At 49.2% G+C, this 14,161-nt stretch overlaps 1 protein-coding gene across 1 annotated transcript; it reads right to left on the bottom strand.

Moving 5' to 3' along the window:
* Nucleotides 1–2,758: 2,758 nt before the first annotated feature.
* On the bottom strand, nt 2,759–13,230 carry LOC144097044 (neprilysin-1-like). The gene is made up of 4 exons (XM_077629833.1): nt 12,944–13,230; nt 9,855–9,944; nt 8,254–8,307; nt 2,759–5,599 (listed from the first exon to the last, which is right to left on the bottom strand). Exons 1-4 carry the CDS (start codon nt 13,076–13,078, stop codon nt 3,554–3,556), a joined length of 2,325 nt encoding a protein of 774 aa, XP_077485959.1. The 5' UTR covers nt 13,079–13,230; the 3' UTR covers nt 2,759–3,553.
* Between the last annotated feature and the right edge of the window lie 931 nt (nt 13,231–14,161).

Here is a 14,161-nt window from a genome sequence, read left to right as displayed (position 1 = left end):
GCGCATGCAGTTGTGGCTATACAGTGCGAACCCTTCCATGACACGCGACGCGGAATAATATTGATTAGTGCATGTCGCGCGTAATCGACGGCAAAGCGCGCAGAAGGCAAGAAACCAAAACTCCCAGCCAATTGTTCACCTTGCTACTTACACTATCCGCGGTCGGACCAACCTTGCATTCTTTTGACTTCTCGCGTTCATCGAGCTTTCTGGACTCCTCCGGAGTCCGCTTCGCGCCCCCCCCCCCCCAAAAAAAAATGCAATGAAAAGAGGAAGTGCTTGAAATACTTCAGAAAGACAAGCTGACAACCGAGATAACAATGAATCGCTTCGAGGCAAACATCTACTGCGGTGGCACGGCGTCATTGGCGAAGCGAACAGCAGAATAGACCGGTATTTCGCTAGACTCTGTCGAGTAAAAATGATTACACGTGTCAGCAATCCCTTGGATAGTGGACAGAGCTCTCTGTGACGCCCAGGCCCATGGACTCTTGGAGAAGCAGGAGCCCAGCCCTGAGGACCTTTGTTTTTTTCTTAAAATAAGGTTATTCCTTCTCCTCCTCCTGTCTCTAACCATAAAGCAGTGATACTGACACCCTGAAGTAAATGTTTGATTACACGACGTGTACTGGATGTGCTGCCTTCTAAATCTCTCCGATGCCGCATGTCAGTAGTGTACGGAGCGTTAGGATTTGTGATCATCTCTTCTTAGCTCGGGCTCGTGCGGCACTTAAACTCCCTCCGCGTAAGTAAATCCGCACAAGAGCTGACCGATTCGTAGCCATGGATTGGCGGTGACACACTTTCGCACCATTACGCAGCTGGCCGAACCGGCAGAGTCAACAGGCTCTGGACTGTAGACGTTCCCGGCTTTGCAGCCAAATAATGTTCCCCCGATTCTTCACAGTCGTGTAGCAGGACTGCGGTTCATTCGTCATTGGGTTCAGTTTCCAGAGCCTGCTGCCAAAAGGGAAGGAAGTTTGATGGGGAGAGAATAGAGGTGATAGGTAGCCAGTAGGTTGATCCTCCTGAAAAAAAAAAAATATCGAAAGAATTTGGTTTTCGAAAAACAGGCACTTGCAGAGCGAAAAGAATTATTAGATCTCAGCTTACCGGCTTAGCGCATTAATTAGTGAAACTGATTGACATTTGCGGTCGAGAGGTTTGTAGTGGCAGTCCTGTCTCGACGTTTCACGAGTCACTGCCTGGTTGCGTGTTTGGTGTCTAACAGGGCAGTTTTTTGGTCTAAACGCTCACGTGCATAATCGGTCTTCGTCCGCTTGCAGTCATCGGTTCGATAGTGTTACCGGGAGTCTTTGGAGACACCAGGGCCCTCTTACAGGAAGCAAATAGTCTACTTCACTGTGTTGTCTTATTCGCAGTCCAAAGCCTCCGTTGATTTCGAGGAAAAGAAAGGTGTGTAAGTTATAACTGACTCGCTGGGTCAGTGGACAGAATTAGTGGTTTTTGAGGAAAGGAAATGGCGCATAACTCTCTCACATCTAGGTGGACACCTCGACCTCGCCGTGAGGGAAGGGAACAAGGTGGGAGCGAGAGAAGGAATGAGAGAAAAAAGTGGCGTAGTGAAGGTCCTTTAAAGTGTTTCGGCCGCGGCGGCCGGTTTCCAAGGGCACATCCTTTGAATAGTGTGCACTGCTGCCACAGAAGGGGAGGAGGAGGTGGTAGTCAAGAAAGGTATGTGGGGAAACTTTCACTCCTTGCGTTGTGGTGGAAACGTATTTATGCGTCGATGCACAAACTTGGTTGGCATAAATCAGCGCGGTGATGACCTACTCAGAGAAGCCAAACAAGCTTTCTCGGGTTTCGTCCAACGCAGGGTGATGACAGGAGCTCTAATTGAAAGTGTAGAACTACTTGACAAGTAAAGTTGTTTTTACATTCAGACGAAAGACTAAGGACGAGAGCTTACTCACATTGTAACTCAGAAACATGCTGTTAGAAACGTTGCAGCGATCGGTTATCTACCAGTGGCGAAGGATAATGCAGTCATGCACTTTGTGGAGCTGTGCAGCTGCTGTGTTCCAAACTTAATCGCAGCGGAGTGGACGGTGAGCTAGACGGCGGCCTCAACAAGACCGATCCTCTCAAGCGCTCGCCAGCCAGCCGCAAATATCTGGGAGTCATAGCCTTTTGTTCATAGCATCCATTTCACTAGGAACAAGTTGTGGCACGAACTTTAGTGGAAGGGTGAAGAATATCAAACGAAACCACTCAGGTAGTACCCCGCCCTGATCCTATTTTCTCATGACCTAGTATAACATGAAATTGTGTGGCATGAACGCGTTGTTAGCTATGTCGGTAAGGTCCTAAAAGACCTACTGACATTACTTATTTTAAGAGCTAGTGGTGCTACCACTCAGCTTGCGTTTATTTTATAACGAGCTCAACACATTGGCGACAATTAATCTTAGTAGCTCAAGTAACATTTACCATCTTGATCTAATCCGGAAGAACACAGATAAACACGTCCAACCTGAGGGTATAAATCATAAACGCAGTCCGTTCAGGATGCGCAGTTGTAGGGCGCCAATTTTTGCTGCCATGCTTACAAAAGAGAAGAAGCACTTGGCGCAGTAAAGTATGCAAAACACTTAGACTTAAAGCGGTAAAGTTCAACGCGGCACAATACAGTTTAACACAACATAAAAGATCACGGTACAGCACATAACAGCACTAAAAAGCACTACTGTTTACTGGTTATAGTGTAAAACTGCTGCACAGCCGTGACGACGCAAAGTTAACAGAAAAGGTGGACCGATCAAGTAAAGACAACGGAGCAGTCATGTGTTTGCTGTGGCTGTCTCGTGGCTATGTGCTGAACCTGTCAGAAGCTTGCCAAACGACCTGCGTCTTACGTTCTTTACCAATTCTCCCAAACACCAAATCCCTTTCGACGGGTTTGGCACCCACACGCATATTCAATTCTCATTAAAATAAAAACGACATTGACAGAGCTGGCCAAAACGGTTGCGTGCAGCAGTCTATAGGCAGTTCATGGAACTTTAGAAGTGCTTGAACACCGTGCTCAGGTTGTCTCAAATATATGCCCGCCTAACGCACTACTGTTCCGCAAACAATCGTGCGCCTTTATGCCGCTTTAACAAAATTTACCTGCCACAAATTGATCCTTCACACAAAGGCCTGTTAACGGCTGAAACGCGTGGAAACACATTCGCAAAACTAAATATGTAATGCTCTAACGAAAATTTGTTCAATTTTACGGAGGGAAAACACATCAAGGAGCGAGCTTGTAGCTCCTGGACAGTCAAGCGTATAGATGGTGCTACAAAAACCGCTGGCAGCCCAGAAGTATACGTAGTCTACATCATGCAAAACAGGCACCAGCTAAGAACAAGACAGCCGCGCGTTACATTGAGCTCTGTCAGAAAACCATCAGTGGAGCAGAGATGTCAAAGAAGCGAAGTGGGCTAAGGAGCGACGGAGATACACATAAAGAGCAAAATAAAAGCGGAATTACAAAATGGCTACAAGAAAAATATTTAGACACAAAAGGAGAGCAGAAGAAACGGGGTCAGTCGAAGAACGTGCACTTCTCGCTCGGATTCATGCCGTCACCAGTGCTGCAGCCAAAGACGGTGGCGAACTTGCGCAAGTGACGCAGAGGCACATTGCACTCGTCGCCGTTGGTATCCGTGGCGCACGTCATTAAGCAGTACGTCATAAAGAACACCTGGTCGTCGCTGTAAGTGTCGAGACCCTGCAGCGCGAACACATCCACGAGGCCTTCATTCTTAATAGCCTTTCGGTACGCCAGGTACGTAGCGCTTAATGCCGGCACCAGCGACGAAAGAGGGTTAGTGAACGTGCCTGACGGTGAAGCATCCGGAGGCGAGTGTCCGTCGGCAGCGCCTCCCAGGTCGCACTTAATGCGCTTGTCGTATTCCTCGTGCCCCGCGGTCCACCAGGGGCTCTCCTCGCCTTTATCGTTGAAAAGAATTCCGCGCTGATCAAAAGACCGGACCATTGAGGCCGCAAGACTTGTCCCCAGGGAGCCGTAGATCATGGCAAGCGTGCCATCAGCGTACAGCATCGGAGGTTCCAGGGCGCCAACGTCCATGGACACGCTGTTGTAGTAGTAGCTGTAGCGGCTTTTAACGCGGCCACTACCCAGGCGCTTGCTGAAGATGCTCACGTAATCATCCCTGGCCAAAGTCTTTCGGAACTCCTTGGCTATGTTGACGACGTTGTCCATGAAGGAGTCGCCGACCTCTGGGAAGTTCCTGTAGAGCGAGGCAAGGCTGTAGTTGGAAAAGAAACGATTGTCGGGCAACACTCTCTCCCACATGCCGTCTAGCTTTTCGTGGGACTTTTTCTTGACTAAATCGTCGATCCACGAGGTGCTTGTGAAACTGATCTTAATATGCTCCCTGAGCATGTCGAAAACGTCCGCTAAATTTTCGCGCATTTTCCTTGTGAAGCGCTCGTAGATGTGGCTTGCCGACGCTACCAGACCGAACGTGCTCTCCACGTGTGACAAGCACGTTTGCTTCCTGAAGGTCTGGAGTACATTCGCGTCTCCCTTCACCCGCAACTCTGGCTTGCCAATGACTATCCACATGTACATGCGGATGAACACCCAGGAAAGCGCCATCCGAAAAGATCCTTCTGGCATCTTTTCTAGCAAGCGGTTGAGACGGGTAAGTATGCCCGGGTGCTGGATCAGCACAACATCATCTGGATTCCAGGTGAACTGAGGACGAAAAATCTCATTCAGGTATTGCAACCAACGATCCCTCCGAGAGACTGTGTTCTGGTTGATATCCCTCAGCGTCCGCTTCTGCTCCTCCCTGGCGTCTGACGTGAACGTAAGAGTCTCGCTGGTGATAGCTTGGAGGTGCGCCTTCAGCTCCAGGAGGTCATCCGGCGGAGGCACTCCCAGGTAGTCGCAGTGCTCCTTGACGATTGCCGTAAACTGCTCGTCCGTCCTGTCTAACGACCTGTACCAATCGCCGCGGCTGATGTAGACCGACTTGTGTCGGTTCCTGTAAGGGGGCATAGCGCGTACTTTGATCAGCAGGTTGATGTTCCAGTTCACCGTCAAATTAAGCAGGATCTTCAACGGGGCCTGGACCAGCTGGCCGGTCTCTGGCCATTCTTCGGGCCACTTAAGGCCAAGGCCCTTCTTGAAGCTCTTGAATTTCTCGATCTCGCTCTTAAGCAAATCTTCGGAACGGTTGGCCATACAGCTTTGGAAGTACCGCGGCGCTAGCGGAACCGGGACATCCCTGGGATCTCCCTCCAGTTCTCGAATGGCGATGTCTCGCGAGTTGGCGTAGATTCTCTCAATCACGGAACGTTTTCCGGTGGGCTTCCAGGAACCGCACACGAAGCTGTAGAAGTTGGCGCACGGTTTCACCGCCGTGTTCATGGCGCTTTTCAGCTCGTTGGCGTGCATTATGCATGCAGGCTTGGAGCATACCCCTACTCTTGGGGAGTGCGATATCCATCCTATAACTATTGACAAGCAAGCGAAGAAGAGGCCCGCTGTGAGGATTGTGACCAGCACGGGCACCAAGTTGGATCGGGTACGCCTCGCATTTGCTGATTTCGAGAGACCCTGCAAGTGAGAGAAAATAACTGACGCCACTGCGAACCTTGCGAAGCACTGCGAAAATTGACCTAAGCATAAGGGACGAGTGCTTCACAATACCGAGGATAAGCACACCTGAAGCAAGTCTCTTTTAATCGTCATAACTTTGCACTGAGAGTCGGGTCAGTGGGATTTTTTGAGGTTCCCTGCTATAGCGTAGTAGCTGCCATTACCTTGCCAAATTATAGACCTTTACGTTATCCCTCCTAGACTCCACACCACATTATTGTTCTAGAGTCGTCACCTACTCTCTTTACTACTCCTTGTAAACCATCAATCTCCTCCTATGTGACAGATATTCCCAGCAAGCCGCTGCTTTTGTCTGTTTTGAAAGCGAATGGTTCCCTGTCTTCCCGTTTTCTTGTCTCTTTGGGCCTTGAGGTCCTTACACTATCCTATATATACCGTAGCTACGCAAAACTTTTTTGGATATATGACGTATTGCGCTAACACTTTCACTTTGTATTGATTCCGTTTATTAGGTAACCAGACAAGTCGGTCACGTTAGCTTGTTTACCTACGTCATAAACTGTTCTTGGCCCACACACGAAACCACTCTGTTACTCTCTCAGCCGCTACAAAAATCGTCGGCATCGCCACACTTTTGCCTGTAGCGCAAAAGTTTCCGCGGCGTGGACCGCGCAGGTCAGCGATTCAACGGACCACCAATGTCGGTTAAACGCTTGACCAATCAGCCACTGCAGTTTTGCTGGGGCCTATTCGTATATGTATTTCCTCCTCGCGGGTTCTCAGGCTTAGCAATATTAGATTATTGGCCTCTTTCTGTTATAGTCGTAAGCTCACAAATAAACATGGCATTCATCATTAAAGAAAGGAATAAATTTGTTAGCGGCATTTAGTAAGCACTTCTACCCAGCGCAGCAAGTCCACGGGGTCATTTGATGGCATCCAGATTGGTCTGACGGCTAACGCGCTAGCACGGTGTACTAAAGTTACTAAAGTTAAGCTCGACCCACGGTTTTGTCAGGCTCTTTTGTAACTACCGTTTTCTCAAATGCATTGCCCTCTGCCATATGAATTCTTGATACACACTCCTTGTTAGAGAGAGCTTTCACTGTCGCCAAATGATAGCGATCGCCCCCTCAAACCATCACCCGCTTCAAGGTTTCTAAAATTGTAACAAATAATTCTTGCAGCGCACACGAAAATTCGGACCATTCTCTGAAGCTTCTGTCCCGTTTTCTGCACTGGAAGCACTTTTTTTTAGATTTCGTTTCTTGCTACTGCCAGAAACTTTCTGCCGTGCGGACCCCAGAAACACTAACGCTTTCTGTGAATCCCCATTTTTAATTCGAAAGCAAGAGACGGTTCATCATCGAAACCCAGCGTCGGCGTTGACCAGAAGCAAAGGTCGCAAGAATCCCAGATGACGTCATCGTGGTATTAAATAGAAATTAATTTTTTCCTGGAGGTGCGTGAAATTGAACTCAGTACTTTCAGACTGCGAAGCGAGCACGTAGCCCATAGACCATAAAACCGCGTTGCTTCTTGGCTAACAGAGGTCAACCTAGTGTATGCATTGTCTTCCGACTGTATGCTAATGAGAAGGTGTGTCATTAAAAAGGAACAGAAAAATTAATACACAAAAAATAAAAACAATGGAAAGCACGTAAGTAGATTTAAGTGCCCTACATAATTTTTTTTTTCACAGCATCAATAATAATAATTGGTTTTTGGGGAAAGGAAATGGCGCAGTATGTCTCACATCTCAGAGGACACCTGAACCGCGCCGTAAGGGAAGGAATAAAGGAGGGAGTGAAGGAATAGAGGAAGAAAGAAGTGCCGTAGTGGAGGGCTCCGGAATAATTTCGACCACCTGAGGACCTTTAACGTGCACTGACATCACACAGCACAGCATCAAGAAGCATGCAATTGTTCGATGCCTCTGACTCCTCTGATTAAGTTTGTTGCTCAATCAGCGGCAAGATGGACTAAAACTTCGTTCGCCTTATTTCGAGGCACCGACTGTGCACGAGCCGATCACCACACGGACGCCGCGTGCAATCGGCTCTTAATTGGCGAGTTCGTGTTAGTAGGTTGTGAAATCCTCAAACTCCGGAAACTGCCAGCACGAGTTGTAGTTTATTACATCGGCTAACGAAAATCTTTTATCCAGCTCAGCTGGCGGAAGTTAAAGGGATGAAAAAGGAAAACGACACGAAGGCCGCAGTATTTTACGCAATGAACAAACTAGCCCAACTTCACTCTCTTTCACTAAAAACCAATTGTCGCCCTTTACAAAAGCAGAAGGCGCATGGCAGCAGACGCTCGCCACTGACCGCGCATCTCATGTGCAAGCGCTGTCTCCTGCCATCAATAAGCACCAACTGCCGAACGCGGCTCTTCTGATGTGTGTCTTAGCCACTTCGATTTATGTTTTTCACTACATGATCAAATGTTGAAAAGACCGCGCAGAGCAAGCACGAATGAATATTTAACCTAGGCTTTCCAGCGAAGTCTCTTTGCGTCAATTGAACATGCTTCCAGTTCGGATTTACTTCTACTCCCTCGCCTCGAGGTAGCCAAATGATCGCACTACCGCAGTCCCTTTTGACCAGCGCCGACGAATAAATAGAGCACGCTCCGTGTCGATACCTTACCGGCGTGCCGACAGGTGACGAAGTGATACCTTGCCCCTTCTTCCTCTCGGGCGACTGAAATAAAAAATGTCAAAGAGCTAATTATTATTAGCCGGTAGGTTATTCGTCATTTCAAGCATCCCGACTAGCGACAAAGACGCACGGAAGAAGTAAGACCTGAAACACGCTAAACCAATGAAAATCGTGGTTCAGAAAAAAATGATCACGCATCGGCCAGTCTGGCTTCTGAAGTCCGCATGAACGTGCGGCTTGTGGTGCACGCTAATCTTTGGGAAAGAAGGCTACAAACCTGGCTAAGCATTGGATTTCCTGTCATTGCTCTCCGTGCTTTGTTAATACCGAAGTGTTGTTTAGGCCGCCGCGGTGGCTGAGTGGTTATGGCGCTCGGCTGCTGGCCCGAAAGACGCGGGTTCGATCCCGGCCGCGGCGGTCGAATTTCGATGGAGGCGAAATTCTAGAGGCCCGTGTACTGTGCGATGTCAGTGCACGTTAAAACCCCAGGCGGTCGAAATTTCCGGAGCCCTTCACTACGGCGTCCCTCATAGCCTGAGTCGCTTTGGGACGTTAAACCCTCATAAACCAAACCAAACCGAAGTGTTGTTTGTAAATTCCGATCGGCGCACCAGAGAGGTGACTGAGGCATTCCGTATTATCCGGAAAAATAATGGGTGTGTTAGTGAGCAATCTGCGACGTTGTCTAAAAAAAAATTTGTTGGGGGCACTTAGATATCTCTTAACTGCGGGAAGGCGAAAGCCGTTTGCGACTCATTGCACTGATTTGCAATTTTTACCCAAATTATAGATTACGTGACCTATAATTTGGGTAAAAAACTAATAGCGTTTCGGCCATATTTATACACGTGCTTTTTGAAGCGGTTTTTACTGTCCACGATACCGTCTGTGGTTGACTATATGCGCATCTGCGCGGTTTTAGTGTTGTATAAATTGACGTGCTTGCTTCCAATGAAACTCAGCTGTAAGTTCAGCGCCGGTCTGTTTGTTCCATTTTCTACCCTGTCCTGTTTGTCTGTGCTGCTGCACTATCATGAATCGATACCAACTCCCCCAATCTGCCGTTCATCGTGTCCTGTGTCCCCCCCTGTGTCATTTCCTGTCGCCAGTTCCTATCGTTGGACAGCACTGTTCAGTAGCATGTCTCAAGCGCATTGCTCTGAGAACTTATGCGGCCGATGGCGCCATCGTTCCGCTAACCTTGCGAAATTTAGTGGCTTGGTTTAAGGGGTTTAACGTTTGAAAACGATTCAGGCTATGGCGGGTCGCCGTAGTGGAGGGCTCCGGATAATTTCGACCACCCGGATCTCTTCAACTTGCACTGATGTAGAACAATTCAGGGGGCTCTGGCATTTCGCCTCAATTGAAATGCGATCGCCCCGGCCGGGATCGAACCCGCGTCCTTGAGGTCAGCAGCCGAGCTCCGTATAGCCATTTAGCCAAAGCGGAGGCTACGTGAAATTTAGTGTTAATGTTATTAAGTATTCCGGGAGTTGGGAATGACAAGAGACTGCGACAAGTTCAATTAACTACAAAGAACGTTCAGTCATTGAAGGTGGATTCAAGGGTTCACAACAGGGAGTACTCACCTTGCTGCTACCGCTCTCGGCGCCTGGAGAATCCATGGGGTCTTGTCGCTTGCCCTGTTTGCGCTGCTTTTCGCGCTTTTCCATGAGCATCTGCGCTAGCACAAAAAAAAAAAAAACAAGTGGTAGGGTATTAACGTAGCTAAACCGAGTAGTCATGCTAAAGCATGTGTTTAGCCTGGTTGGCTAATAATTTTGCATTGCTGGGTTGTCGGCACGTCTGGGGACGATATTAGTTCGATACCAGTATTAGTTGAAGACGACGACGTGCAGTGCAGAGCGCGAGAGTGTGTTGCAGTTTAACACGAGGCTTGATCGGCTGTGGCCAGCGAAGCCGCGGTTTCGAAACCCGGTCGCGCGGCAATATTTATTTTATTTCTTTATTTATTTGGCACAAACGCACACACATTGCATATACATCGCAAGATCTTGCTCAGAGTTCACCCATCGGAACAGTGATTCCGCAATAATAAATGAAGACCGGTTTCATTCGATGATCATTAGTGGGAGCAGAATGCGTGTTTTTCGAAGCACCTAGACTCGCGTTGCGCTCGCTAGAAAGAGCAGGGTTTTTTTATACAATTTCACGGGTCCACTGCGGTGCCATATCGTTCGCAGTATGGACTCTTACCCGCTTAATGCAAGTTGCAGCCATGGTTGGGGAAAGAGAAATCCAGTAATTTATCCTGCATCCTTATACGAGTCAGCATAAATTTGAGAGAGAATGTAATGTCAACGTGCGGATCAGTAAGCGCTACTGTCCAGTTAACCTTAACGGGTCGCAACCTCACTGGACCATTTCGCTTAAATGCAGCGAAATGGGAACATTAGCAGCGTTGGGCCGGTGACTGCACTTTGCAGGGCTTGTCATCAGCTCAACTACGGTCACTGAGGTCAAAGGCGTTAGACATACCCCCCCCCCCCCCCCCCCCAATTAGCCATATAGGGCACTAGCCTCCGCCCACCCTGTTCCCACAACTTCTTATAGCAACGACCGCACATGACATTCGCCTTCCAATGGAAGCCATTCTTTTACCCTGAGCGACGACCGGTTATCTCCTCTCTGCACTGCATACCCTGCGTACCCACACCCATTTCTTCTCAATTTCAGCTAGGATACCATAATCGTTTTTGTTCACTAGCCCACCGTGCCCCCTGCTGTCGCTTAACGTTACCCTTACCTTTTCCTTTCCTTACCTCGCTGTTCTCTCCTCGCTTTAATTTCAACCCCTTTCGTTAGCCTCCGAATCTTTGCCCCACGGATGAGTACTGGCACGACGCAACCGTTGTACGCTTTCCTCTCGAGAGACACTGCTAAGCTGCTATTCACGACTCTATGTCTTATTATCCCCGGTGCATGACATCCACTACAGTGTAACGTCTTCTCCTATAATGCTCTCCACGGTCATTCTTGTCTTTACGCTAACCGTTGCCACCCACCCCGAGCAGCCAATCTAATCACATTTCTCCATCCGACTTTCGGGCCGCCCCGGCTAAGTTTGGCATGACTGCAAACGCTCACTCTTTTTCTTCCTGACTTCGGCTAACTTGTGTGGACTCTAATCCAGGTTGCTCTCCTTTCCTCTCTCACTGTTGCCCCTGTCATTTTACTTTCCATAACACGTTGGGCTGTCCGAGCCTTCTCGTTACCCTCCATCTTTCGGCCACATAGGCGAGTACTGGCGCGATACAACAGTTCACTTCTGTTTTAATGAGAAAGAACTACTTAGCAGTGTCAAACCCAACCAAGAATCTTGTGTGAATGCCTCGGAGTAACTCGGTTAAGCTCGGGTAAGTTCGGAGGAGCGTCGTGCAAGATGCAGCCAATGGGAAGAAGCTGGGGTAAGTTCGGAGGAGCGTCATGCAAGAAGCAGCCAATGGGAGGAAGCTCGGGTAAGTTCGGAGGAGCGTCGTGCAAGAAGCAGCCAATGGGAGGAAGCTGGGGTAAGTTCGGAGGAGCGTCGTGCAAGAAACAGCCAATGGGAGGAAGCTGGGGTAAGTTCGGAGCAGCGTCGTGCAAGAAGCAGCCAATGGGAGGAAGCTCGGGTAAGTTCGGAGGAGCGTCGTGCAAGAAGCAGCCAATGGGAGGAAGCTCGGGTAAGTTCGGAGGAGCGTCGTGCAAGAAGCAGCCAATAGGAGGAAACTCGGGTTAGTTCGGAGGAGCGTCACGCAAGCTGTAGCCAATGGGAGGAGGGCATCGCGCCCGAGTGGAGAGAGGGTGTGGAGATGAAGAGCGAAAAACGCGATTGCGTGCACATGCAGATAGATGGCGGAAAGAAGAGGCGAAGAATGAACACATACTTCCGCACGTTTACTCACTTTCACTACATTAAAACTGTACCACATTTTTTAGACAAATCGGCAACGTGCTGTTCGCAGCTTGCGAGTCTTATTCTACTGGCGATTTATTTCGTTATGATACGGATCCACAATCACTCCTCGCCCCATATTATATGCACTCCCTCATTACTCCCTATATCTCAATACCAATCTTAAACTGTTGGTCGCTCCTCAGACTACTGAACATTACTTTAGTTTTGTCGGTCATCACTAAAAACCTCAACCTAAGCTGAACCGATCAATTCATCTACGTTAACTCCAAGATCGCCTTAATAACGTTTGTGACGATGTGTTGAGCAGGAGCAACAAGAATATAAGCCGAATTTGCTGCCGGGGTTCGCAGCAGGCATTGTCGCGGAACGCTGTTTCCAAAAAACTCGCGAATGTTCTGTGCCACTTTTTTTTTTGAAGGCTGATACACAAGGTGTGTGCTGCGCAGAAAAAAATGCAGAAAGTTATTATCCAAAGGCAATGCTATCTCAGACGATCGCAGCAATGGCGCACGGTGCGAAGCCCTCTCGCCAGCCGCGGACGTTTTCCCCAAACAAGCGGCTGCACCTTGATCGCATCGCCAAGAACATATCTGCAACAGCCGCTTCCGCTGTCACGTCAAGTATGCAAGGCCTCCGAGGACGTGACTAAAGGACTAAAGCTTTAGCATGCAAAGGCCCAATTGGCTGGCGGCTAGCGAAACACTCTAAAGGCGCCGGACGCAGGCGCTTGCGCCTGAGAAATCTCCGTCGTGAGTGTACCTTGTGTCTCATCGGGTGAGGCTTGGGGCGCTTGGCTCTCCTGCGAGGTGAAGCTCTTGCAGGTGATCCAGGCGTTGCAGGCGAGCCAGGAGATAAGGGTGACCCGTGAGCTGATGCAGCCGCGTTGCTCGCCATGGTGCCGAGGCTCAGCTGGAAAGCTGAGGGACCGCACTGCTGCTACTGCTGAGGGCTGAAGGGTGAAGACTGCTCGAAACTGGGCTGCTGCTGGACACGTTATAGGGTTGTGGGGCCCCAAAGCCGGCGACGGATGGGACAGCGCGGCTGGCTCTGGGAATCTCGGCTCGAGCTATAGTCTCGCGAGGCAGCCACGGTTGTTCTTGTCCTCTGTTGCAATGGCAGCCGGGGTTGCGGATGGGAGGGCGGCGCACGCGCCTTATTCTACCTTCTTCTGCCTCCGTTCGCAGAGTCTGTGTAGCGTTGTCCCGGGGCGGGCCGAGTGAAGGACGCCCACACTCAGTGGCTTGCAGGTGACGCATTTCTCGGAAGTTGCTTCAACTAAGACAAACGATACAACTGTCGGCCCTTAGTCGGTCGGTTCAAAACCGATGCATTTTTTTTTGTTCCCGTCGTCTGGTATGGCATGTGATAGCCGAGCTATATGCGCGCGAAAAAGCGTTTTCAGCGCAGGTTCTGTTTAGAAGGTCAAACTAGTTCTATACGCAGTGGTATACGTTTGCAGCGAGCAACCCTGCAGGACGGGGGACGTGAAATCGTACGCGCTATTAGCACTAAAAGGTGACTTAACACTGAAATAACCTATGGATAGGATACGGTTTAAACTGACTAGGGTAGAGTTTAGCGAGATGAAAAAAATCGGCTGGAGTTCGAGCCGGCTGAACGTACACTCTAAACAAAAGGAGTAAAAAGGTAGTAAAACTGTCCTCTAGCGCACGCCGTTTTATAAAAGCGTGTGCGCTAGAGGACAGTTTACACCCTTTTTACTCCCATATGGGAGTATTTGTGTTTGGAGTTCTATAGCTTAAAGAGCGGAAGCTCGATTAAGCATGGCCAGACACCGTTTACATGTGGTTTAACCTTTCCTCGCTCTATCCTTCGCCAACGCGCCCTGTCGACGTTCTTGATCATAAGAATCATCCGATTCAATCATCCGTCTACGATACACAGCCGAAGCAATGGTTACAGCGCGCGACTCCTCCATGGCTATCTGCGAACGTCAAGCAACGCTTCGCGCTTTTT

Source organism: Amblyomma americanum, chromosome 7 (assembly GCF_052857255.1).
Source record: "Amblyomma americanum isolate KBUSLIRL-KWMA chromosome 7, ASM5285725v1, whole genome shotgun sequence".
Classification (NCBI taxonomy): domain Eukaryota; kingdom Metazoa; phylum Arthropoda; class Arachnida; order Ixodida; family Ixodidae; genus Amblyomma; species Amblyomma americanum.
This window is presented reverse-complemented; position numbering and strand designations above follow the sequence as displayed.